Source organism: Tursiops truncatus, chromosome 2 (genome assembly GCF_011762595.2).
Source record: "Tursiops truncatus isolate mTurTru1 chromosome 2, mTurTru1.mat.Y, whole genome shotgun sequence".
Lineage (NCBI taxonomy): Eukaryota > Metazoa > Chordata > Mammalia > Artiodactyla > Delphinidae > Tursiops > Tursiops truncatus.
The window spans coordinates 131,173,873-131,199,506 of NC_047035.1; the positions used below are offsets into that span (position 1 = coordinate 131,173,873).

Here is a 25,634-nt window from a genome sequence, read left to right on the forward strand (position 1 = left end):
ATGAGAAAGTTAAAAACCCCGGTTTTGAGTCAGACTGAAGTGCCTTAAAAGTCACAAAATAAGGAATTAGGTTTTTGTTCTGTAAGAAATATAGTTTTGGTTTTCTTGTTCTCTTTTTTTAATTTTTTTAACAAGTGTAATACATGCTCATGATTCTGAAAGGTATGAAATGAAAACTCTCCACCCTCTTAATCTTTCCTCATTCCCATTCCTCATATGCACCAGTTTCTTGAGTGTCTTACAGGAAAAAATACAAGAATTGTTCTTAACTCGAATGTAATCATAATAAATGCACTGGACTCTGTGCTTTCACAACTAAAGTACCTTGAAGCTCTGTTCACATCAGCAATACAGATTCACCAGGTTTTTTTTCCTTTTATCAACTGCATACATTTTCATTGTGTTCTTGTATCTTAATTTATGTAACTAGTTACCAAATAATAAACATTTACATCACTTCCAATTTTTTTTTTTTTTACTAGCACAAACAATACTACAACAAGCATCTTTGTATGACTATCTCTGAGTTCATATGTGATTATATTCAAAAAGAATAGCAGGGCTTCCCTGGTGGCGCAGTGGTTGGGGGTCCGCCTGCCAGCGCAGGGGACATGAGTTCAGGCGCTGGTCAGGGGAGATTCCACATGCCGCGGAGTGGCTGGACCCGTGTGCCATGGCTGCTGAGACTGCTCTCTAGAGCCCGCGAGCCACAGCTGCTGAAGCCCATGCCCCTGGAGCCTGTGCTCCGCAGCGAGAGAGGCCACCGCGATGAGAGGCCCGCGTACCGTGGTGGGGGTTGGCCCCCTCTCGCCATGGCTGGAGAGGGCCCACACAGGGGCGGAGACCCAATACAGCCAAAAATAAATAAATAAAATAAATAAATTTATTTAAAAAAGAAAACTGCAAGGGCAAATGAATGTGTCTTTTCTGGTTCTGACAGCCATTGTCAAATTGTTCTTCCAAAGTCTGTCAAAATTTACACTTCCACCAAGAATATACGTTTTGTATTTTTTTCTTTACATGCTCACCAATATTTGATGTCATAAACCTTTACTTTGAAAAAACGGCAAGTAAAAAAAATAGTATCTCCATTTTTCTCTATCATTAACATTTAGAGTAAAGCTTAGGGTTTTTCATATTTTAGTGACCTACATTTGCCTTTCTTTGTCAGGGAAATTCTCACTGATATAATTCACCCATTTTTCTATGGGCTCGAGGTTTTGTCTTTTGCTTATGGATTTGAATGAGCCCTTAATTATGGAAAGCAGCCATTGGCTGTAAATCTTGTCATACTTTGTTTAGACTTACCTTACTTCTTGCAATAAGTTATTTCCATTTTTATTTAGGCAAATTTACCAGTTTTATTTATGGCACTGTCGTTTAACATCCTGCTTAGAAGAATTTTTCTCACTAAAGGATTTTCAGTTAGTTCAGCCATGTTTCTTTCCACTGATTTTGCAGCTTTTCGTTTTTTACACTTAACTCTTTGGTCCATCTGGAATTATTTTAGTGTGAGAGGGAAGGAAATTCAGGTTTACTTATGAGTAGGAGAGTAAAATGATCAGAGCCACGCTTCAGAAATATACATCTGGCAGCAGCTTATAATTTAGAAGGAAGAAGAAAAAGGCTAAAGCGAAGAAACCGGTAGTTGAGATAACACAGCACCGGGGAGTTGAGGAGATAGCTATACCCAAATTATAAGAAGCACCGATCCAGGGTTTCACAAAGCATGATCCATGGAACACTCATTCCTCGAGGTGCTCCATGGACTGAAAGGGTTATGTCATCAAAACCACTGGGAGAAGCTGTTTACTCTTTCCTTACTTGGAACTTCCCTATGTAGAGTAAAATATTAAACACTGCTAAGAACTGTATTAATGACAAACGAGCAATAATAAAAACAGCCTAAAACTTTTCTACTCTGTATTTCATAAAATTATTTAAATATAGAAAACATTTTACTTGGGTACCTATGAACGTAATATTAAACTCCTCCAAATCAAAGCTCTGGAAGGTGAGATGCATGCCCAGAGTTGCCTGATATGCATGGTAGGTGAATTATATGAAGATATGATAAATGAATAAACTTTGAAGTAAGATGGGCATGGTGGATTAAACTCCCAGACCTTCCTTTCAGTAACTGTATAACCTTAGGCATCGTAATTTCCTCAAGCCTTACCATCTTCACCTGTAGATGGAAAAATGCCAGCTTTGTAGAATTATCTTGAGAACTGAATGAACCACTATACTTCGGTAACAAGAGGCTCCAAACATTTACATAGTATGTGCTTCTATTTATAGTATTACTACTCAATTAATTTAAAAGGGGAGAGTGTGTAACAGTGTATGCAGTACTAATTAAATATTCATTTACTTTATTTTAGCTGTCCAAGTAACATGCACTGATAATTTGTCTCTATATGTCCCTTCTAAAGGTGTGATGTTTATAACCCCTTCTGTCTTCAAAAGTCGAACAGAAAATTCCTTATGTTATATACTTCTCACAGGGATCCCATGTGGTTTGGGAAAATTTCATGAAACAATCTGAGCTGTCTTGGAAGGAATGGGCCGTTTAAAATCTGAAAGTCACTAAGTATTCATGAGTACTAGCTACTGCCCCACCTACAGTCCTAAGGGGATTCATTAGGATTTCAGAGAACTTTGCAGGTATAATCTTATGAAAATAACAGGCAGCTCAATAAGAAGGACACATAACTCAAGTTTATCATCAGGAGAGAGTCATCAAGAACCATCATATTTGAAGATTCTGTTCTCTTGGCATTCGATTTATCAACCCAAGGGGCTATTACCGGATTGAGTGTGTTATGGAAAAGATGGGCAGTATTAACAGGTGAAGTGGTTGAATAGAACAGATAAAATCACATGGACTGGCTCAAGAACTAGCCCAATATGCAAATAAGATACATCTGTAATGAAACTCCAATTACCAACACCTTCTCTTTGCTTTTTCTAGTATAACAGCTCATGGCCATGGTAGCAGAAAAAGCAGAAAGTCAAGATTAATTAAAAAAAGAAAGAAAGAAAGAAAGAAAGAAAGAAAGAAAGAAAGAAAGAAAGAAAGAAAGAAAGAAAGAAAGAAAGAAAGAAAGAAAGAAAATTACCACCATCTAGAAAAGCTTACTATCTTGGTATGCACCGAGACTTTACACATACACACTTTCCACAAAAAGGAATCAGACCCCATATTGTATTCTTTTACCTGCCTTCTTCAGTCAATAACACATCTGTCCCCTTCCATGCCCGTAAGTATATTTCTATAAATCAGTTTAATGGCCATTTATGTATCTATTTGTGTGTGTGTGTGTGTGTGTATATATATATATATATGTATATATATATATATATATACATATATATATATATATACACACACACACACACACACATATGCATTATATCATATAGTTTATGTACTATATCATATAGGTTTTTAAAACTAGCATTCCTAATTTAAACTAAAAATCCAATGCATTGAATGCGAAAGTTGTATTTGTAGACAAAACCTAGTTATTTGTCACCAGCAAAGCTCATTCGCCAAGTTAAAAACTTCAGCCATATAGCGTCTCCAAAAGAAACGTGGTCTTAAGCTAGAAAAGTTTCCTAATTAAATGCATTTCTCGGAGTTGTTGTTTGTTTATGAAAGGAAATGATCTCCATAATTTTACACAAAGTTCACATTTTGTAATACCTGAGAACTTTTCTCAGGGGATATTAAGAGTTCAGTTTCAAGTCAATAATTATTTACTAAGTCTTTAGGGAAACTGAGATACACATAGATGAATTCATTCTGCATAAAAAGTATTTGAACACATATGAAAAGCATAAATTTGACTTTTTTCCTATCCTCTGGCTTAAGAGTAATAAGATTCATTATATTTATACACATATCTTCAGACTCTTTGCAATATATATACCTATTTGGAATGTTTCTTCTTGCCAGAAAAAGAAGTAAATCTGAGTTGTTTTCATATGGGATCCATAAGTTCTGACTTTCTCCAAGGGTGGCTAAATAAGAGCCAGACGTGATTTCAGAAAACAAGCGAGTGATGATTTTTCAACAGCTGCTGCTGCCCTCTAGCAGTTACACTGAGATTTCCAGAGCAAGCCATGTCCAATTGCAGCTTTCTTAACAGACCCCTTCAGAAACCATAATGGGCCTTATGGAAACTCAAGGGCATTTTTCCTCAGTCCAATGGGACAGGAGAAACAACTTTCCCTTTATAGAGCACAGTCTACTTTACTTAAGAGAGCAGGAGATTCAAGTCTAGCAGAATTCCAAGCCAGGCTTTATCCACTACAATTAAATGAAGGGAACATGCACATTCCCCTTCTCCTGCACATGGTGGCTACATGCTTCTGTTTTTTTGGTACCAGCCTCAGAAGAACAGTTTCCTCCCAGACCATCTAAAGGCCTTGCTGGCCACCTTCTGTCACTTAGCACACCCTGGTTGAACCACTCCTGAACTTTTCTCCCAGTGAGATTGACTCCCCTCCTCTTGGGGAGCCCACCATGGACAACAGTTCAGCGGCACCTTGGACAAGGCTTGCCCGTGGCTGGACCCTGTGATGTAGTGTACCAAATTCACCAAAATCCTTTTTTTTTTTTTTTTTTTTGCAGTACGCGGGCCTCTCACTGTTGTGGCCTCTCCCATTGTGGAGCACAGGCTCCGGACGCGCAGGCTCAGCAGCCATGGCTCACAGGCCCAGCTGCTCCACGGCATGTGGGATCCTCCTGGACCGGGGCACGAACCCGTGTCCCCTGCATCGGCAGGCGGACTCTCAACCACTGCGCCACAAGGGAAGCCCGAAATCCATTTTTTTGAAAGATCATCCAGTGGCCAACTTACAGTGAGATTGAGGATCTGAATTTACCAATTTTACCAAAACTTGCTTATTTTAACTATTTATAAAGTTTTACCAAAACTGTTTATTTTGACTATTTTAAAGTTTGTATAGAATAAACAAGGGGAATTAAGAGAGCTGTGGAGAGTGAGGTCCTCATGGGGCCTTCAGATTCTCCCCCTGTACCATGCTCCCCCCAAAACTTCCTTCACCCCACCCACCCCACCCCAAGACTTCCCTACCTGCCCTACTCTCTGCCTGCTCACCACCTCTGTTCCCCCTAATATTCTTTTTCTGTCTTTAGTCATCCCCTTTGTGGGATCTTCAACTTAAGCCAGGCCATGTCCATTCCTTTCTATCATTTTCTTTGGCCTGAGACAAATTAAATATTATTTAAGATGCTGTTCTGGCTTTGTCTTCAGGGCCGATTAACTAATATGACCCAGAGACCTTCCAAAGTTGTTTTTTTGTTTGTTTGTTTTGTTTGTTTGTTTGGGGGGTACACAGGCCTCTCACTGTTGTGGCCTCTCCCGTTGCGGAGCACAGGCTCCGGACGCGCAGGCTCAGCGGCCATGGCTCATGGGCCCAGCTGCTCCGCGGCACGTGGGATCCTCCCGGACCGGGGCACGAATCCGCGTCCCCTGCATGGGCAGGCAGACTCTCAACCACTGCGCCACCAGGGAAGCCCCAAAGTTGTTTTTAAAAGTTCTCATCCAATAATGTTATACACTTAATTTTCTAAATAGATGAATGAAAAACATTGTCAATATACTGATGGATTCAGTAAATGGGCCATTTGGTGAGTAATTGAACAAACTGGCTTTTGTTGAAGTGGTCACTAAGAAGAGATGCCTGCACCCCTATTCTTGATGAGGTGATCAGAAGTACACAGGGGTGTAAACTCGGCTCCCCATCCCTGTTGCGGGACCTTGGCAGGCTACCAAAACCCACCAAGTGGAGGAAATCCAACTGCTACCTGGGTTTCAGGATGGGTGTTTGCATCTTTAAAGTTTCAAGTTTGCTAATGAATAAGCATCTTTCTGAATAAGCTGACCAGATGTGTCTTCGTTGCTCCCACACAAGCACACCAATGATCGAGCGCCATCTGGTGCTCAGAGTAGGTACTCCAATGCGAAGCAAAGCCCCAATTTTTGCAAAATAAAAAGTATTGACTGTGACCCTTCAGTACAGTACAACTGTGATGTGGTGCTGGCACTGGAACAAAACAACACATCCATAGGAATCAAAGAGAAATCTAAAACGCAGACCCTCATATGGACTGCATTTTAATACCCAATTGAAAAGTGGCCATCAAATCATTAGGGAAAGGAAAATGTAGTCCTAGTTAATTAAATACCCATTTGGCAAAAAGTAAAACTAAGTTCCGACTCTGGGCCAAGAAATCAAAATAAACTTGATACAGATCAAAGAGATTAATGAAAAAAATGTAAAACCAGACAGAAAAGAATATAGGTTAATGCATCTCTCTCAAGAGAGAAAAGGCCTTTCAAGGTACAAAAGCATAGGATGCAAGGAAGAAAGGAAACTCTCCAGAATAAAACTGTAAGACTGGAAAAGAGGTTTGCAACAAAAACTTTATAAACAAAATTAAAAGGCAAATGACAACGTAGAAAAATATACATGAACATATCCAGGAACCAGGAGAATAAGCCACAGAGATGGATGGAGTTGGCTGTGTACAAAAGAGAAGCAAATATCTCTTAACCAAATATATCTCAGGTCCAAATTTCTCTGCATAAATTAAAACAAGACCAAGACGATACTTCTTCTTTATCAAAATTGACATAGATAATCTACACACAGTGGAGTTGAGAAACGGGAAGTGGAACACTCATATGCTCCTGGTGGGTGAGCAAAATAGAGGTGTTTCTCAAGAGTGAACTGGCAATTCTGTTAAGTAGAATCTTGAGATGTCAGATCATGTGACAGAAAACATCCAATTCACTGCAATAAATGACTTGCAAAGAAATAAAGTTTGACACACAGATGTAGGTACAAGAATGTTTTCTGTAGCATTATTACTAGTAATTAAAATCTGGAATGATAACCTAAACTGGCACATTAATTAAACAAAGAAAGGCGTACTACTGCTTTTAATTTCTTCTCAAAATAGAACTTTTATAATACAGAAAAAATATATATGTGAAGCAAAATTAGCAAATCATCAAGTAATTTGAAGTCAGATCCTATTTTACTTTAGAACTCAGTATTTTTTAAAAAATCAGATCAGTGTAGTACATTCAGTAAAAAATTTCAATAAGTAATGACCTACTGGGATGACTTCATCCACACCAAGCTTTCCCATGTTGGTCGCTATGAAACTTGAGGGGCATCTTCTGAGTCAAATTTAAGATGAAGAAAATAAAACCATCAATTCACAATGGGGTTCTTATTCAAATAATGCACCCTTAAAAACTAGTGTCTCTTTCATTTCTGCTGTTGCACTGACAAGAACTCAGAAACTGGTCTCAGAAAACAACCTTAACCAACCCTTTGCCTTGCTGGCAGTGGGCAGGGGGTGAGGAGTACAAAATCTAAAGAGACGGCTTCCCTGGTGGCACAGTGGTTGAGAGTTCGCCTGCCGATGCAGGGGACACGGGTTCGTGCCCCGGTCCGGGAAGATCCCACATGCCGCGGAGCGGCTGCGCCCGTGAGCCATGGCCGCTGAGCCTGCGCGTCCGGAGCCTGTGCTCCGCAACGGGAGAAGCCACAACAGTGAGAGGCCCACGTACCGCAAAAAAAAAAAAAAAATCTAAAGAGAAAAACAAGAGGTATGCAAACGGTGGGACAAATTATCAAGAAACTGGGAAGAAGGGCCCTAATAAATTTGGCGGAAATGCCACAAGTCATTGCCTTTCCCAGAGGGAAAACACAGAAATAAAACCGAAAGAAGAATAACTAGAACCAGACACAGCAATAATAATAGCTCGTGGCCACTGTACATGGCTATGTCACCCCTCCCACGCACACATCCCCATAAGCACACGCACCAGGTTAAACCCCATAATCACTGCTGGATGATGTCTGAGCTGGTATTCAAACTCAGATGATCTGTGCCCCGAGTCTGTGACTCTGACCCACTGTCCAGTGCCCCCAACACTTCCCATCCTAGCACAAACAAGGTCATCTGTGTTGGGCAGCACAGAGTATACCGAAGAGACTGCTGAGGGGCTGGCCCAAGCCCACAGAGCTGCCCGGAGGCAGAGGGGTGAACCCTCAGTGCATCCCATTCACAGCACACCTGCTGGGAAGCTACACGGCTGATCCTCAGCATATAACACAGAGTTCTAGAAACATCCAGCCTGTCCCCCAATCACAGCTGCAATGAGGAGAATGTTCCTCTCTAGGTCTAATACAAGAGCATCCTTTCCTTTTTAAAGAAAAATATATAATCATAGAAATGGTACAATCTTTAAAATCAACCTACTAAATCGCAAGAGGCAAACAGGACCCAAATCAGAGATGCCTGACATTTGAACGTTTTGGTAGCAGTTTCGTAATTTATTAAACCCCTATTGCATGGCCAACTTTTCACACTAGTGGGAGATCTTTAAAAATTTTTGTCTAAACCATTCCTTTCAAATAGGAAAATGACTTATCCAATGCATTCTTCCTATAATCTGCAAAAGTACCTGTCCCTGCTCTGAAAACAGCTGTCCCAGTCTACCTGGGCTGGGATTAGAGAACCATTTGCTGGATGAATGGGTCACGAATTGTCATTGCCTAAAACTCACATCAAGAAGACGACCATGAACCCTCAGCCCTCAGGCCTACAGCTGAAGGGATGTGTACGCCCTAGTGATGTTGCAGTGAACTCCTGCAATGGACTTTTCTTTCCCTTTTGCAGTATTGAAATGTAGCCACCAGAGGGCATCAGCAACCTAGTATGCTAGTGCACAGCAGGACACTATGCAACCACCCTTCACATGAACAATAAACACAGGGTTTCAATGAAAGGGCTGTTGTTTTCCAGGAATTAATGCTCCGGGATTTAAGCTTTGAGTGGTGCATTTTTTCCAAGACAAGAGGCCTGCCCATGTCACATGGTGCTCATGCCAGGCCTAGAAAACAGGGCTGCTGGCTTTAGCAATACCAGTTCGAGGACACCAAAATATTTTCTTGGCCGCATTCCCTTTCATGGGACACTGAGCCAGGGTTCAACACTCTCTATATGTCAATCAAACTGTGAAGCAGTTAGACTTAAAATGAATTGGTCCTTTTTTTGTTATTGAGTTGTATGAGCTGCTTGTAAATTTTGGAGATTAATCCTTTGTCAGTTGCTTCATTTGCAAATATTTTCTCCCATTTAATTCAAAAAGAGTCATGTACCAAAATGTTCATTGCAGCTCTATTTACAATAACCAGGAGATGGAAGCAATCTAAGTGTCCATCATCGGATGAATGGATAAAGAAGATGTGGCTCATATATACAATGGAATATTACTCAGCCATAAAAAGAAACGAAATTGAGTTATTTGTAGTGAGGTGGATGGACCTAGAGTCTGTCATACAGAGTGAAGTAAGTCAGAAAGAGAAAGACAAATACCGTATGCTAACACATATATATGGAATCTAAGAAAAAAAAAATGTCATGAATAACCCACAGGTAAGATGGGAATAAAGACATAGACCTACTAGAGAATGGACTTGAGGACATGGGGAGGGGGAAGGGTAAGCTGTGACAAAGTGAGAGAGTGGCATGGACATATATACACTACCAAACGTAAAATAGATAGCTAGTGGGAAGCAGCTGCATGGCACAGGGAGATCAGCTCCATGCTTTGTGACCACCTAGAGGGGTGGGAGGGAGGGAGACACAAGAGGGAAGAGATATGGGAACATATGTATATGTATAACTGATTCACTTTGTTATAAAGCAGAAACTAACACACCATTGTAAAGCAATTATACTCCAATAAAGATGTAAATAAATAAATAAATAAATAAATAAAATAAAATAAAATGAATTGTTCCTACCACATTCCTTCTGCTTTACCAATCTCAAAATTATGGACCCTCAAGAGTTAACCAGACAATGGCTCAGACGGAGAACTTAATACAGGTGTCTGGTTTGGTCAAAAACAATACAGTCTGTAGAACCTCCCAGAAAAAGAGTGGGAAGGAAACGGGAAATATAAAGGAGTAAAAGGAAGAAGCTGGGATGAGGGAGAGGAGTGGAAAGATAGAGCAAAGGAAAATTAGGTGACAGAAAAGGAGGGAATGTGTGACCAGCAGACAGGCAACAGGGAATAACCGGGACAGAGCAGAGAGACAGGGAGGGCTCGAGTTTTCTCCTAGAGATGGCTTGGGAAGATGGGCTTCAGGAAATGCCTGGGCATTTTACAGCATCCAAGTAAGGCTCATTCCTAGAAAGACCACTGTAGCAACCCAAGTGGCCCAGCAAAGGAAAAAAACAAAAAGAGGCTGTTTAGCACAGAACTCTCCAACAGTGGGTCAAGTCTAGTCAAAGCTGAAGGACTACACGCCAGGGAATTGAAGAGAAATTCCTGAGGAACTGGAAAATGACCTGTAAGAGGCAATCTTCTCAACGTGGCCACACTTCCAGAGGGACCTCATCAAAACCTCTCAGTGCTCCATGATACTGGTCTTACATCCACAGTGACTCATAGATGGACAGGCATGATCACGACAGCGAGGTGAGTTACTGCTTAGTCACTCACTAACTCCAGTTCTTTTTCATGAGCTGTGGGTTTTGCTGGGTTTACTCAGTGCACACACACACACACACACACACACACACACACACACACACACACATTCCCCTATCTATCTATTCTGTACAAGGAATAGAGGAGTTGACAGCTAAAGACCCTGGGATGCTCTGGGTGGCGACTATATAACAGTACGTTCCTGACACCCTCGCTAGCCCTGTACATTGTTTAGAATTAGCAACTTCCTAGTATAACAAACTTCACCAAATCTCCCAGAAAATCTCAAAATCACAACTTGATAGTCTACTTAACAAACCAGCCCTGTGTTTGAGCCAGAGAAGTGAGAGATTTAGATAAAATGTTCACAGCACTCTTTACACCAGGGAAAGCCATCGTCCAGCCCCTAGCTGATGGATTCATAACCCTGTGAGAAGTTGGGGGGATCCCTGTTTCTGAGAGGCTCTCCTCCTTCTTTCTGGATGGGCCGAGTGACAAAGTTTCCAGTCCTCAATCACAAACCCTATAAGGGCCTTTGAACATCCTTTCTTTAGGTGTGTCAGAAACATCTTTTCCTGAGAGAGATATGATGACTTTTCACTTTACTGCCCAGTGAAAATATAGGGGGGAAAAAATGACTTTTTACTACCCAACATCTCTAGATTTTTCTGCATTATTTTATGTCACATTACTGAGATGTTTTCCAGATACTTCATTTGAAAACATGAGCTTCACAACTTGATCACTTCCTCATGAGCTTGTACCTCCTTATTTTAAATAAAGATGTACTTGGCTACTCTAAAAAGCAGCTTCTCCAAGAGAAAATCCAAAATCAGATCATGATATTCTAGACTGAGGTCAGTAAATTTTGGACATGGGTAAAATCCAGCCTCGTGCCTGTTTTTAGAAATAAAGTTGTACTGGAGCATGGTCATGTCCACTGGTTTACATATTATCTATGGCTGTTTGATCACTAGACCAGCAGAGTAGCTGTCACTAAGTTTATGGACCTATGCCCCATAAACTCTAAAATATTCATTTCTGTCCCTGTACAGAAAAGGTTTGCCAACCCATGTTCTAGATGAAATGTTACCTACGCAGCAATGATTATGTAATAATCCAAAGAAAATGGTGACCTCTTCCCTCGGCAGGGAATGATTCATCAAAAAATATTTTTCTCCCTAAAAATTCACCAAGAGTGATGGCACAATTGGGTTAAATATCCTGGAGCAGGTCCTCTGTAGTCAACGGTGCAACACATTTCAATAACACTTTGAAGGCATCCCTGTCATAAGTGAAATCAATATTTGATCAAATTGATTATATTTTAGACAAATATAAAATACATGATTGAATATATGTAAAATAAAACATAAATCAACTCCTATGCTGAAGACGGGGCATAAAGAGAGAGCACAAGGGTACTGACAAATTAACCCAAACTAAGAGCCAAGTGTCCAAGGTCACTGATGGGAAAGCTGACACGGATCACAGGAACCAGCTCTGCAGTGGGAGTCAGGATCACGGGCCAAGTTCATTATCATTATTCATTAATTACCATAACACGCACACTACCATTTATTGACTATTTTCTCTATGTACGGCACTATGTTACATACACTTTCTTTTTTTCAGTTCTTACAACTACATTATAAGGCAAGCTACATCATGCCCATTTTGCAGATGGGTAAATTCCACTTGAGAATGAGTGAGTCACCATCAGAAATCACAAGCCAAGAAGTAGATTGTAATGTCTCATTCCTCCTCTTGTCCCCCAGAACCACCCATTCTGGTGAGTCCTGCCTCAGCCACTGCCTCCCTGCAAGTCCCTGGTCAAGTCACTTAGTCTCTGTACTTCAATCACCTGAATTAGGACTTCTGTTAAATGGGTTGCTTGTATGTAAGTCTTTTTTTTTCTGGACTCTATCACTAGGTCCCAGTCGAGTACCAGTGTGATGCTCATCTCACTGAAGGGACTGAATAAACGCTTGCTGAGTCAAGGTGTGAGTGAAGGAACTCTGTTCCCCCCTGGGAAGATGTTTTCCCTTTCACGATAGTCTTTAATACTCCTTGCCTTTAAGTCCTGCACTTAAGTTGGATTTCCCTAATGAAGAACTAAAATGTATTAAAAGCATTCTATGTATAAACCTCCAGTATGGCACGGTAGGGCATACGAAGATGAATAAAACGGTTACCCAGCTAATATAGCACTAATAGCAACAGGGATGACCAGGCATTTATCCAATTGAGGGTAAAGGTGTATGGTTTATAGAGGTAAAATTTTCATAGGACCAAGATGACAGGGAGCTTATGTCCGTGAAAAATATAAAAGACTAGATAGAAATGCCATGTGAATAGATCTTGAAGGATATTTAGTACTGAAACTATCGGCTATCGATCCCATATCCAGAGAATCGGAGAACATGTGATACAGCGTAGTGTAAATTCACAGATAATTCACAAGTCCTTTTATCTTTGGTACTTTGGCACATCACACCGTTCTCTGTACCTAATTATGTTAATGAGGTGAATACCACGTTAAATTATGTTCAGAGAATACAACTGGAGTAAGAGTGCAAATGCATAATGAGGTCCGGCCCCAAGAAAAGAAAACGCTGTGTCTAATCGGGAACTGAAACTCTCCCTCCCAGGGGAAGCACGTGTTTCTGCTCAAGTGCCACCACCCAGTGTCTAGAGCAGTGGTCCTCACAAGGTGGTTCCTGGACCAGCTGCAATCGTGATCCCTTGGGAACTTGTCAGAAATGTAAGTTCTCGGGCCACACCCCAGACCTACTGAATCAGAACCTCTGGGGGTGGGCAATGTGTATTTTCATAAGCCCTCTAGGTTGTTCTGATACTCACTCAAATTTGAGAACTACTGGCCGGAAGGACTGTGCTGGATAAAATTCTGAGGGTGGGCTGGGCTCCATAGAAAATATTGGCATAGCAATAAGCCATGTCAGTCCGGGGCAAAGGAGGCAAGCACAGGCGCCAGTGACTATGATCCCTGCACAGATCAACAGTGGGCACCGAACATGCCCTGATCACTACCTTAATACCTGTGAAAATCGAGCAGTCCTGAACACAGTCACAGTAAGGAAGGCACGCCACACTGCAAAGTCTAGGAGAAGCACTTGCTGAGAGGGGGATGTTTTCTTAATAGATAATGATTAATCTTCCCAATAAATAAAAGAGACAGGAACAATGTTACTGGTTGTAAAAGATATAGGTGCTGAAACAGGTTACGATCTAGATGGCTTACTAGGTATTTATCCTTGGATTATATTAGGTTGACACAAGATAAAGCCAAATGTCATATGATGCTTAACTCGGATGAAACTACAAAGAGAGAGATGGTATTGACGGGATTAGAGCACAGATTACAGTCTCTCCTTTGGCCCTGAAGCAGCGAGGTGTGGAGTAGCACACAAAAACCCTATTGTTTCGGTCATTTTCTGATGTAGGCAATGGCTCCCCCGTCATCTGCCAGGTTTACTGACTGTCTCCTGAGTATCTGTTGTAAGGGTACTGGTGTGATATATCAAGGGTGGTGTGGCCAGATCACTCACATCAATTAGGGATAAATAATCAGAACAGATGGCAAAACTGGAAAAGGGGCAGCTGGTCCTGGAAGAGGTCCAAGGCCTAGGCACAGCCCCGAAGTTACACACTATATTGGAGCTTTCCAAAAATTTACAACAGGACGTGTATTTTAAAGGTTTAGAGCACTTTCTTTCCAGTAGAGTTAAATGTGCTCTCTGTGGAACACACTTCCAATCTCCAGATAAACTGTTCCAAATCGAGCTCCATAATGAGCATCATTTGACAGAAGCATCCACTGGACACTGCAGGTTCTGAGCAAGAGTCAGGATATTTGTGGGTAGGCACCTCACTCTAGTTTATGATCGTGTCCCTCAGATGTGATTTCAGGTACAAGATTGCTATCTGCCCCAAATCATTCAAAATAACCTTAAGAGAGCCATCTATTAAGATGCAGACATTTATGATAATAGTACACAATGACAGTACACAAGAAGTTGCACAACTGATGGATAAGAAATTATAACTTTGACAGAAAACACTATTTACCAACAAGTAGAAAGTGAAATTTGTTCACCATTTTGAAATCCTGAGAAATTACGAAAAGACAGAGAGAGAGAGAGAAAGAGACAGAAAAGAGAAAGATAGTAATTTTGTTTTCAAAAAGTGGGTATATGCAGATCTAAAAGATGGAAGTCGGTGAGATCAGATTGATGGAAGAACCCACAGTCCAAAACAGGAGCAGTAGAAAGTCACAGCAGAAAAAGTTTCAGGGGCAGAGGTGGGCCAAGAGGATAGGATGACAGGTGAACCAGGGATGCTCCAGCTTGGAGGCAGTGGATACAGGAAGCAGAAGATGGCCTGAGCAAGTACCACGGTGACTGCTTGGCACAGCACACATAGAGCAGCTGGATGGCCCAGCACTGCCCTGTCCCTTTGGTGCCGAGCAGTGACCAGTAAAGGCACTTGCAAGCAGGAAACGTGAGCGTGGGCAGGAAGCCATTGAGGAAGGTTTTCCATGACGGGGCATCACCAGGAGCCGGCCTGAACGACTGGCTCTCCCTGTCTGGCTGCATGTCCCAACCCTGCTTATGCTCAGTGAAGTCAGGACACAGTAAGTAAAAACAGCATCCACAGATGGCAACAGGGACACACAAATAGAAAGAGGAGCGGAAAACACAACCCAAGGATATCCAAGGGAGAAAGCACCAAACGGGAGATTTTCAACGTATACTTAATGCTCTCAAAGCTGACGGCAACCTCTCATGCATGAAATAGCCTGTTCTAAAAATGAAAAAAAAAAAAAAATGCCAACTCAAAAGATGAACAGAATATCACAATGATCATAACAACTGACGAGAAAACAGTGAGCTGGAAGGCCCGGCTGAGGAATTCTTCCTGAAAAAAAAATGTAATGGCAAGAATGAGGAAGAAGAAGTAAGAGACACAGAAGACAAATGGAAGGGAGACCCATCCTCCGTTTCACAGTTTTTCCAAAACAAAGTAGAGAGGAACTAGCAGGACAGACTGGCAAAGACCTGGAGAAAGACACAAAATTCTTTAGAATAAAAAGGTCCCACCTACTAAAAGAAATAAATGAAAAGAGACAACAAAGGAAAAACAGATATGTTTACCTGTAATGAGATGTTAAACCTCTGAAGGACAAAAGAGGCCATAAAAATGAGGGGTAAACAGCAGACTGGCAAAGAAAAATTGCAACACCCAACAAACAAATGAATGCTGAAAATTTTAAAGACTCACAAAAATTTAGAAGGAGGGCTTCTCTGGTGGCGCAGTGGTTGAGAGTCCGCCTGCTGATGCAGGGGACACAGGTTCGTGCCCCGGTCCGGGAAGATCCCACATGCCGCAGAGCGGCTGGGCCCGTGAGCCATGGCCGCTGAGCCTGCGCGTCCGGAGCCTGTGCTCCGCAACGGGAGAGGCCACAGCAGTGAGAGGCCCGCGTACCGCAGAAAAAAAGAAAAAAAAATTTAGAAGGAAAAGCTCAATGGAAAACTGGGCAAAGGATACAGAGAGCCATTCACAGGAGAGGAACTACAAAGGGCCATGTTCATCACCATCATAATCCACGAAGCACGACTTAAAACAAGTGGACACTTGACCTAGAAGATTGCCAAAAACTAAGCAGAGTGATAAAAGGAAATATTCAATGGCGACAAGGTAGGGAACACATAACCATAGTGTAGGAGAGGACATACTCTGTACCTTTTAGGGGGCCATGTACCAGTATCTCTTACCTTGGAAAATGTGCATCTTCAGGATCCTGTAATTGCATTTCTAGGTTCTGTCCTGAGCTTAATAACTTTTATTAAGTGCTAGAAGCCCAACAAAGTTTTAAGTCACTACCTTCAATCCTCCTAAAAGCCTATAAGGTAGGTCATTACTAATGTTCTTGTTTTACAGATGGGGAACCTCAGTCACAGGGGGATCCAGGAGCATTTCTTAAATCAAATAGCAATAAATGGAAAAAACTGAGCCCAGGCAGTCTGACTCCACTGTCTGCTCTTAAACATACACTATTTTTAATCTAAGATATATTCTTATCTGTGTATGGAGCCATATACAGTATGTTTATTACAGCATCATTTATATGGCTGATAAAGTAAGAAAAAACAACTATCATCAGCAGAGAAACAGATACTTAACACAGCATACTATGGAATACTATTAGTATTTAAAAGAAGGGAGATATAGTTATGTGGAAAAGCATGGAAATTTTTTAATTCATATTGTAAAGTTTAAAAAAACTTAGTGCAGAATATGGAATATGCAGAATAATACTGCAGAATAACGATATTAAGATATCACTTTAATTAAGAAATATACGTGTGTGTAAATGCACAGAAAGAGGTAGCAAAGGTGAACAGATCAATCACATATAACACATTAACAGATGTTATCCAGAGGGAGGGGAGTCCAGTGGGATTTCAGGGCAGGAAGGAGGGTGGTTCAAAGGGCATTTCCATCTATGCGTATGTTTGCTAACTTAGATCAAGAATGTATTTACGTATTTCTCATGGATAATTAAACTAGGATCAAGGAAACATTTTCTTTAGCAGTGGTTATATACCAGCCATAAAGCACTTACAGCGATCTTATTTCATTCTACAATAGCGTTATGTGATCATCAATATTTGATTATTATTAATCATAAAAAAAGGACAGTAAGATTCCATGTGTTTCAATAACTCAATGCAAATACCTTGATACCTGGAGAAGCTCAGATTTGAGCTCCAGTCTAGCACCAGCCATGATGAGATGGAAAAAGGTGACTAGCAAGGTTGACAGGAGAGTTGAGAGGAAGAGGTCTGCAGGCTACCAAGGGCGCCCAGAGCCAGGCCTTACCACAGCGATCCCGGACCACCAGGTTCCGGCCTTCTTTCAGGTGGATGGTGAGGAGGTAGGCGAAAGGGTTGGGCAGGTTACTCAAGCCGTCGCCGGCTTCCCCGAGAGTCTGCACAGATGGAGAAGGCATTGAAGTCAGTTGTCTTAGGCCCAAGAAACAGAATGTCGGAAACACTTCTTCATTTAAGGAAAAAAGATGATCACTGTAATGGCGAATCTGTGAGCGTCATCCTCTGCTCCCACCCACCCATGTCGATGACATGGTTACACTGTTCTTTATCCTTCTCCCCAGAGGGATTCTATGAGAATTCATGACAATAGCTTCACAGTATTAACTTCCCAAGAAGAAGCAGGTAAGTTGCATGCCGACATCTGACATCCCCCTAAACTCACCCATGCCCTGCAGGATCCTTATCCTACAGCTCCCAGTGGAGGACCCAGAGAGGATATACAATGCAGAAGTCCAGCTATGGGGCGGGGTCCCACGACCCTGGTCCACACCTCTCAGCTCGGATGTGCGATGTCTCCCTCCTCTTCTCCCCTCAGCCCACCAACCCCCATCAGTTCAGGTACACCTCCTGCACATGTAACAAAAACACTCCCATTCACAACTACTCAGTTGATCACCTACTAATCCATGTCCAGCCAACATGGGCCCCACACCTGGGTCCATATGGGAGACACTTCCTCTCTGCTCTCCTGCCTGTGGCATATTTTTCTTTCACTCCCTGGTCCCCATTATAGTGTTTCCTACACTTACCCACACAGTCTCACCTCCCACCAAGTTCACTTTTCCTCTCCAGGAATGCATCAACTCCTACAAGCCACAACATCAAATTCAGTTTCTGAATATTTCTTAAACGAATCCAATTCAAGTTTTGAAAAGAGCAAATTTGTGTCTTTTGGGAGAAAAAGTACAAATAAAATGATTTATTTTTCAATTATTTGAATTTCAATGAATCGATCTGTGGCTAAGTCACTCTCCACAGCGTTCTTTTGAAAGTTCCTCGTCCACATTTCAAAGCACATCAAAATGGCTTTGTCTCCTGTACCATCTCACTCAATTTCATGGCTCTGTATTTTTAGAAGAATCTATCCCACTCTGACAAATCAATAGACACTGAATTCATCTTTTCCAGACACAATTTGCAAGGCCTGTCTTTGTGGGTGGTAACAGTTTGGGATCCTTTAGAAATAAAAGAGGCAAAGATCCAAACATTTGATAAGAAATATTTATAGCATTTACTTTAGTGTTTCTTTGTTTTTAAGGAATGTCACTTACAGATAGCTCTTTGAAACGTTGGGATGTCAGAGAAGCATTCAGATCACCACTTCCACAGAGCTTCTGTAAACAAGAAGAAAAAGTAATAATAACCCTGCTTTTAAAAAACCAAAAGAATATCAACCTACAAGGATATCCTTTATCGGGTGTTTCCCTTTGAAGCTGCCATTTGCATAGTCAAATGCAGGCTGCCTTCCGGAGTGTGTGGCAAGTCTCGGCAGTAAAAGGCTGACTCACTGGAGTCCATCTGGTTGCAGCCTCTGCCCTCTTAGTCATTGATCAGCATGTGGATAAGGCCGATTCCGCTCTCCTGAAGGGCCGCTGAGGCATCCGTAGTTCATCCAAGTCATTAGCGTGCCAGCAACTTTGTCCCAGGGGAGGCAGTGTGAGCAGCAGGGCCATCCTGCCAGGTCCCTCCATCGAGGACCTGCCTGGTCCCCCAGCCGTCAAAGAGAAAAGGACTATCAGGTACCAGAGACCGGAGTTTATCAGTCTAGTAGGACACATTTCAAATGTGACCACAAAGACCTTCCTCCAAACATAACCTCATGGGTCTAGCAACTGTACAAGAGCCAACCAAAGAGTAAGGAAATGCAACTTCTCAACAAATGATCTCAGACTGGGGGGTGTCTATGTTTCCTACTTAAATATGCCTCTGACAACCTAGGAAATGATGCCACCAGGCACTGAAGTGAGCGCGGTTCGGCAGTTAGTATGGGACGCAGTAAACATTTGCATTCTATCAGGTTTTATATGTACCAATGTGGGGTCCAGAGGAGCTCTGGGATTTTATGAAGGTTCTGGGTTAGATGTGAGGATAGCTACCTGCATGGAAAGGCAAAGTGGAAGGGAAGGGATTAAAAGGTCTCCCAGCATTTTAGGGATGTTCCCGTTTGTCAGACACATTAGCCAGGGCTGCTTTCCTGTGGGAAAACATGAGATTTCTCCCTCCAAACAAGGCTGAGTAACTCTGAAGTTATGAAATTTAGATACAGGCAGCAGGCCTGCAGAGATTGCTTAGATGACCATGAAGCTTTGAGGGGGCGAAGATGGGGAACAGATGCACTGTGGTCATTGGTCCTTCCCACCCACAGCAAAGATCAGGGAGATTGTGGCGCAATTCAGAGATCCTGCTTGGATGGAAGGCAGGTTGCCTTCCAAGACATTCTCTGTCTCTCTCTCTCTCTCCCTGTCTCTCTATCAAGTGGAGTTCAGGCAGCAACAGAACCTGGATTCTACAACAATAGGGCATTTCTTCAGGCCCTAAGAGGGCTGACAAAGGGCTGCAAACAAGCAGGGCTCTTTGGTCTACCCCCTCTGCATGCAGTGACACCAAGAAATGCTGCAGCGAGGCAGAAACGAGCCCCGATCACAAGTCGGCATGGAGCCTCCCAAGCCCTCACCGGGGAGCAGAGAAGCCCTATGGCTGTTTGTACCTGTGCTTCTCCCATCACATCTGCCCCTTTCTCCCAGTCCCAGCTCGAATGTCCCTTTACTGTGAATACATTTCATTCAATTCAAATTCACACAGGACCCAGGGCGATTTCAGACACTTGGACCTTTCTCTAAGGACCCCAGCACTTCAGTCACTGGTGCCCCTGGCTCTGGAAGGATCACCACTGCCCAGCTGGGCAAAGAGCCCTCACTCTCAATGTGGGCTCGACCTGACAGCAGACAAGGAAGGAGGCAGCTGGGCCTCTGTTGGTCACCTTCCCGTCCATTTCCCAGTCGGTACCTCCTACTTGTGTTATGTGTAAAATGACACCCGGGGGAGTGGGACAGGACGGCCTGAAGACCGCTCTATGACGACAATCAAATCTTACTCAACTCTCCCAATTTCAAAAGATTTCTCCTCATGCCTTTTACACTATTACTCTCCTCATGATTATCTCCTGGAAGCTCAGCGATTCCTCTTCTGCCTGATCTGCAAAACCCAAAATACCCCGATCAGGTCTTCATGTGCAGAACCAACAAGTAACATCAGCTGTCTGATCTTCTGCAGCCTGATCACCCCGTTAGTGTCTCCAGTTTTATGAAACGAATCAACGTTCCACTTAACCAATCCTGTTTGAAGGCAGTTCTGTAAAACTGCCAGTGTTGGGATCAGAATTCCTGTTTAAAGTGCATGGTCCCGTATCTTCTACTGTCACCTTCTGCTGTCAAACAGAAGAGTGAATGTTTCTTAAAAACCATCACTCCTCAGACCAACACACCATACACACTCTCCCAAGGGAGCCTCCCCGTACTTAATGATCACGTTCATTCAGTGACAAAATAAGCCCACATCACCACCATCATTTACACACTATCAAAAATGAACACGTTGCTTTTATTCAAATACTCAATAAGTCTTCCACTTAGAACAACGCGGAAATTAAATGTGAAGAATGACATTAATTCAACATTATGGCTCGTTTTACTCACAGAAGTCACAGAACTTAAAGTTATGATTCCCACAGCCACCGTAACTGTCACACGCCGTGTATACACACCGAGGAAGGAAAGTGATCACCATAAAGAAGCCAGGAAAGGCTACAGCAGTACAGGAGTACCGGGTTACAGCTGCTGGGGGACACATAACTTTGAGTATTCCTGACACTCTGCATGGAACTGAAGGTACTATTCACTGAGTAGAAGTTGCATTATTTTCAGCTTCTTTGTAAACCTAGTAACTACATCACTGAATTTTTCATTAAAAAAGTACAATTAGTATTTTTCTTACAGGAATCCCTGGTATCTGTCATCATGAGATTTTTTCTTTGATGTTCTCAACAAGCAAAATCAAGCACTCTAATTTTTCTTTTTAAATTTTACTTTAAAAAATTAATACACAGTGAAATTGACTTTTTACATGTGTGTACAATGCAATGACTTTTTTACACATGTATATATTTGTGTAACTACCACCACTATTGGGGCATAAAACGGTTCCCCCAAAAAACTCCTGCATGCAATCCTACTGTTATCATATTGTTCCCTCACCCCTAATCCATGGCAGTCATTGACCTGTCCTCATCCTATAGCTTCATCTTTTTCCATAATGTCATATAAATGGAATACATGCAAACTTGACACTGGCTGACATCTTTCACTTGGCCCAATGCCTTTGAAATCCATTCAAGTCGGCAACTGTATAAATAGTTCTTTTTTTTTAATTACTGAATAGTATTCCATCATTATGAGTGTACCATAGTTTGTTTATCCATTAAGCACTGGTTTTAACCATTTTAAACAAATGTTTCCAAGGACATACTCAGGAAAAGACAAATAATCTTGAATATCACCAATGCTGAGAAGTCTTAATATGACAAAACTCTCTAATTGTACACAAACATTCAGAAACTCAGCATTAACATGTTGGCATGAGGCTAGTCATCTCTCACACAACTCTCACTGTTACCTTTTAGATAAGTGGCATTTGTGTGTGTGTCTCTGTATGTGTGTGTGTGTGTGTGTATGTATTTAATGACAGCAAATTTATATTGCTATTTCCATTTTATCTTGCTAAGGTGAAATTCATGGGAAGGTATGTAAATACATACAAGGTAATACATACAAGACTACAAATGTATTAACATGAGGAGATACCAGAATGGATGGGTCAATTATTTAAAACAAAAAGAAAATCTCCTCTAGCCTCCAAGGATCTTAAGAACAAGACACTGATGTGAAAAAACATTTTCTTTTGTGTACACTAAATGTGATCTTGTACAAATATCACCTCCCACGTGGCCGTCTGAAGGATCTTAGCACGGAGAATTCACAGGAAGTTAAATAATAAGTGATGTAAACAATCACTGGCTGTTTAAACTTTACTGGAAGAAGACATAAACCCACATGCAGGAAAGCTAAATAAGAGTAACACATTGGCTGAGAAGATCACTTAAGATTTTCTTTGGGAAATACTCTATTCAAGTACATGAGTATAGCAAACGATATATATTGATGATACATATTTAGTTAATTACTTAACCCACATCTATTTCTAAGAATGTGAATACTCAGGAAGAGCATACTCACAGACACAAATACCTACAGGGGAAAGGAAGCAGCAAAAGGAGCAAAGGGGCTCAGATGGCTAGACAGACCATTAAGCGATGCTTGGATACAGTGATAGAAGTAAAACAACTCACATGACAATCAGAGGTCAAAATTAGAACGCCCGTTCAGAAAAATTCAGGTCTACCAAATGGCTGAGTTTACTCGTAATCAAATTTTTTTCAATACATCTTTATTGGAGTATAATTGTTTCACAATGCTGTGTTAGTTTCTGTTATACAACAATGTGAATAAGGCATATGTATACATATATCCCCATATCCCCTCCCTTTTTTTTTTTCTGGTACATGGGCCTCTCACTGTTGTGGCCTTTCCCGCTGCGGAGCACAGGCTCCAGATGCACAGGCCCAGCGGCCATGGCTCACGGGCCCAGCCGCTCCGCGACATGTGGGATCTTCGCGGACCGGGGCACGAACCCGTGTCCCCTGCATCGGCAGGTGGACTCTCAACCACTGTGCCACCAGGGAAGCCCTATCCCCTCCCTCTTGAGCCTCCCACCCACCCTCCCTATCCCACCCCTCCAGGTGGTCACAAAGCACTGAGCTGATCTCCCTGTGCTACGCGGCTGCTTCCCACCAGCTACCTATTTTACATTTGAGAGTGTATATATGTCAGTGCTACTCTCACTTTGCTGCAGCTTCCACCTCCCCCACCGTGTCCTCAAGTCCATTCTCTACGTCTGTGTCTTTATTCCTGTCCTGCCCCTAGGTTCATCAGAACCATTTTTTTTTTAACTTCCACATATATGTGTTAGCATATGGTATTTGTTATTCTCTCTCTGACTTACTTCACTCTGTACGACAGTCTCTAGGTCCATCCACCTCACTACAAATAACTCAATTTCGTTTCTTTTTATGGCTGAGTAATATTCCATTGTGTATATGTGCCACATCTTCTTTACCCATTCATCTGTCAATGGACACTTAGGTTGCTTCCATGTCCTGGCTATTGTAAATAGTGCTGCAATGAACATTGTGACACATGTCTCTTTTTGAATTATGGCATTCGTAGGGTATATGCCCAGTAGTGGGATTGTTGGGTCATATGGTAGTTCTATTTTTAGTTTCTTAAGGAACCTCCATACTGTTCTCCATAGTGGCTGTATCAATTTACATTCCCACAACAGTGCAAGAGGGTTCCCTTTTCACCACACCCTTTCCAGCATTTATTGTTGCTAGATTTTCTGATAATGGTCATTCTGACCAGTGTGAGGTGATACCTCATAGTTTTGATTTGTATTTCTCTAATAATTAGTGATGTTGAGCATCTTCTCATGTGCCTTTTCGCAACCTGTATGTCTTCTTTGGTGAAATGTCTATTTAGGTCTTCTGACCATTTTTTAATTGGGTTGTTTGTTTTTTTGATATTGAGCTCCATGAGCTGTTTGTATATTTTGGAGATTAATCCTTTGTCAGTTGTTTCATTTGCAAATATTTTCTCCCATTCTGAGGGTTGTCCTTTTGTCTTGTTTATGGTTTCCTTGGCTGTGCAAAAGCTTTTAAGTTCAATTAGGTCACATTTGTTTATTTTTGTTCTTATTTTCATTACTCTAGGAGGTGGATCAAAAAAAAATTTTGCTGTGGTTTATGTCAAAGAGTGTTTTTCCTGTTTTCCTCTAAGAGTTTTATTGTGTCTGGACTTACATTTAGGTCTTTAATCCATTTTGAGTTTATTTTTGTGTATGGTGTTAGGTAGTGTTCTAATTTCATTCTTTTACATGTAGCTATCCAGTTTTCCCAGCATCACTTATTGCAGATGCTGTCTTTTCTCCATTGTATATTCTTGCCTCCTTTGTTGTAAATTAGGTGTCCATATGTGTGTGGGTTTATCTCTGGGCATTCTATCCTATCTCATTTATCTATATTTCTGTTTTTGTGTCAGTACCATACTATATTGATTACTGTATCTTTGTAGTATAGTTTGAAGTCGGGGAGCCTGATTCCTCTAGCTCCATTTCTCTTTCTCAAGATTGCTTTGGCTATTCGGGATCTTTATTTTTTAATTTTTATTTATTTATTTTCATCTTTATTGGAGTATAATTGCTTTACAATGGTGTGTTAGTTTCTGCTTTATAACAAAGTGAATCAGTTACACATATACATATGTTCCCATATCTCTTCCCTCTTGCGTCTCCCTCCCTCCCACCCTCCCTATCCCACCCCTCTAGGTGGTCACAAAGCACCGAGCTGATCTCCCTGTGCTATGCGGCTGCTTCCCACTAGCTATCTATTTTACGTTTGGTAGTGTATACATGTTCATGTCACTCTCTCGCTTTGTCCCAGCTTACCCTTCCCCCTCCCCATATCCTCAAGTCCATTCTCTAGTAGGTCTGTGTCTTTATTCCTGTCAGGGTCTTTTTTGTTTCCATACGAATTGTAAAATTTTTTGTTCTAATACTGTGAAGAACGTCGTTGGTAGTTTGATAGGGATTGCACTGAATGTGTAGATTGCTTTGGGTAGTAGAGTCATTTTCACAATATTGATTCTTCCAATCCAACAGCATGGTATATTTCTCCATCTGTTTGTCATCTTTGATTTATTTCTTCAGTGTTTTACAGTTTTCTGAGTACAAGTCTTTTGCCTCCTTAGGTAGGTTTATTCCTAGATATTTTACTCCTTTTGTTGCAATGGTAAATGGGATTGTTCCCTTAATTTCTCCTTCTGATTTTTCGTTGTTAGTGTATAGGAATGCAAGAGATTTCTGTGCATTAATTTTGTAACCTGCAACTTTACCAAACTCATTGATTAGTTCTAGCAGTTTTCTGATGGCATCTTTAGGATTTTCTATGTATAGTAACATGTCATCTGCAAACACTGACAGTTTTACATCTTCTTTT

General features: G+C 41.5%; 1 protein-coding gene across 9 annotated transcripts in view; it reads right to left on the reverse strand.

Annotated features, from left to right (window-relative positions):
• MCTP2 (multiple C2 and transmembrane domain containing 2) overlaps window positions 1-25,634 on the reverse strand; it is a 252,690-nt gene that overhangs the window by 152,006 nt on the left and 75,050 nt on the right. For 8 of the 9 annotated variants that reach the window (XM_019945844.2, XM_033852092.2, XM_019945842.3 and 5 more), the window contains 2 exons: window positions 18,739-18,801; window positions 17,457-17,565 (listed from right to left, as the gene is read on the reverse strand). In XM_019945844.2, the coding sequence (XP_019801403.1) occupies window positions 17,457-17,565; window positions 18,739-18,801 (172 nt within the window). The other variant, XM_019945847.3, reaches the window with a different exon arrangement.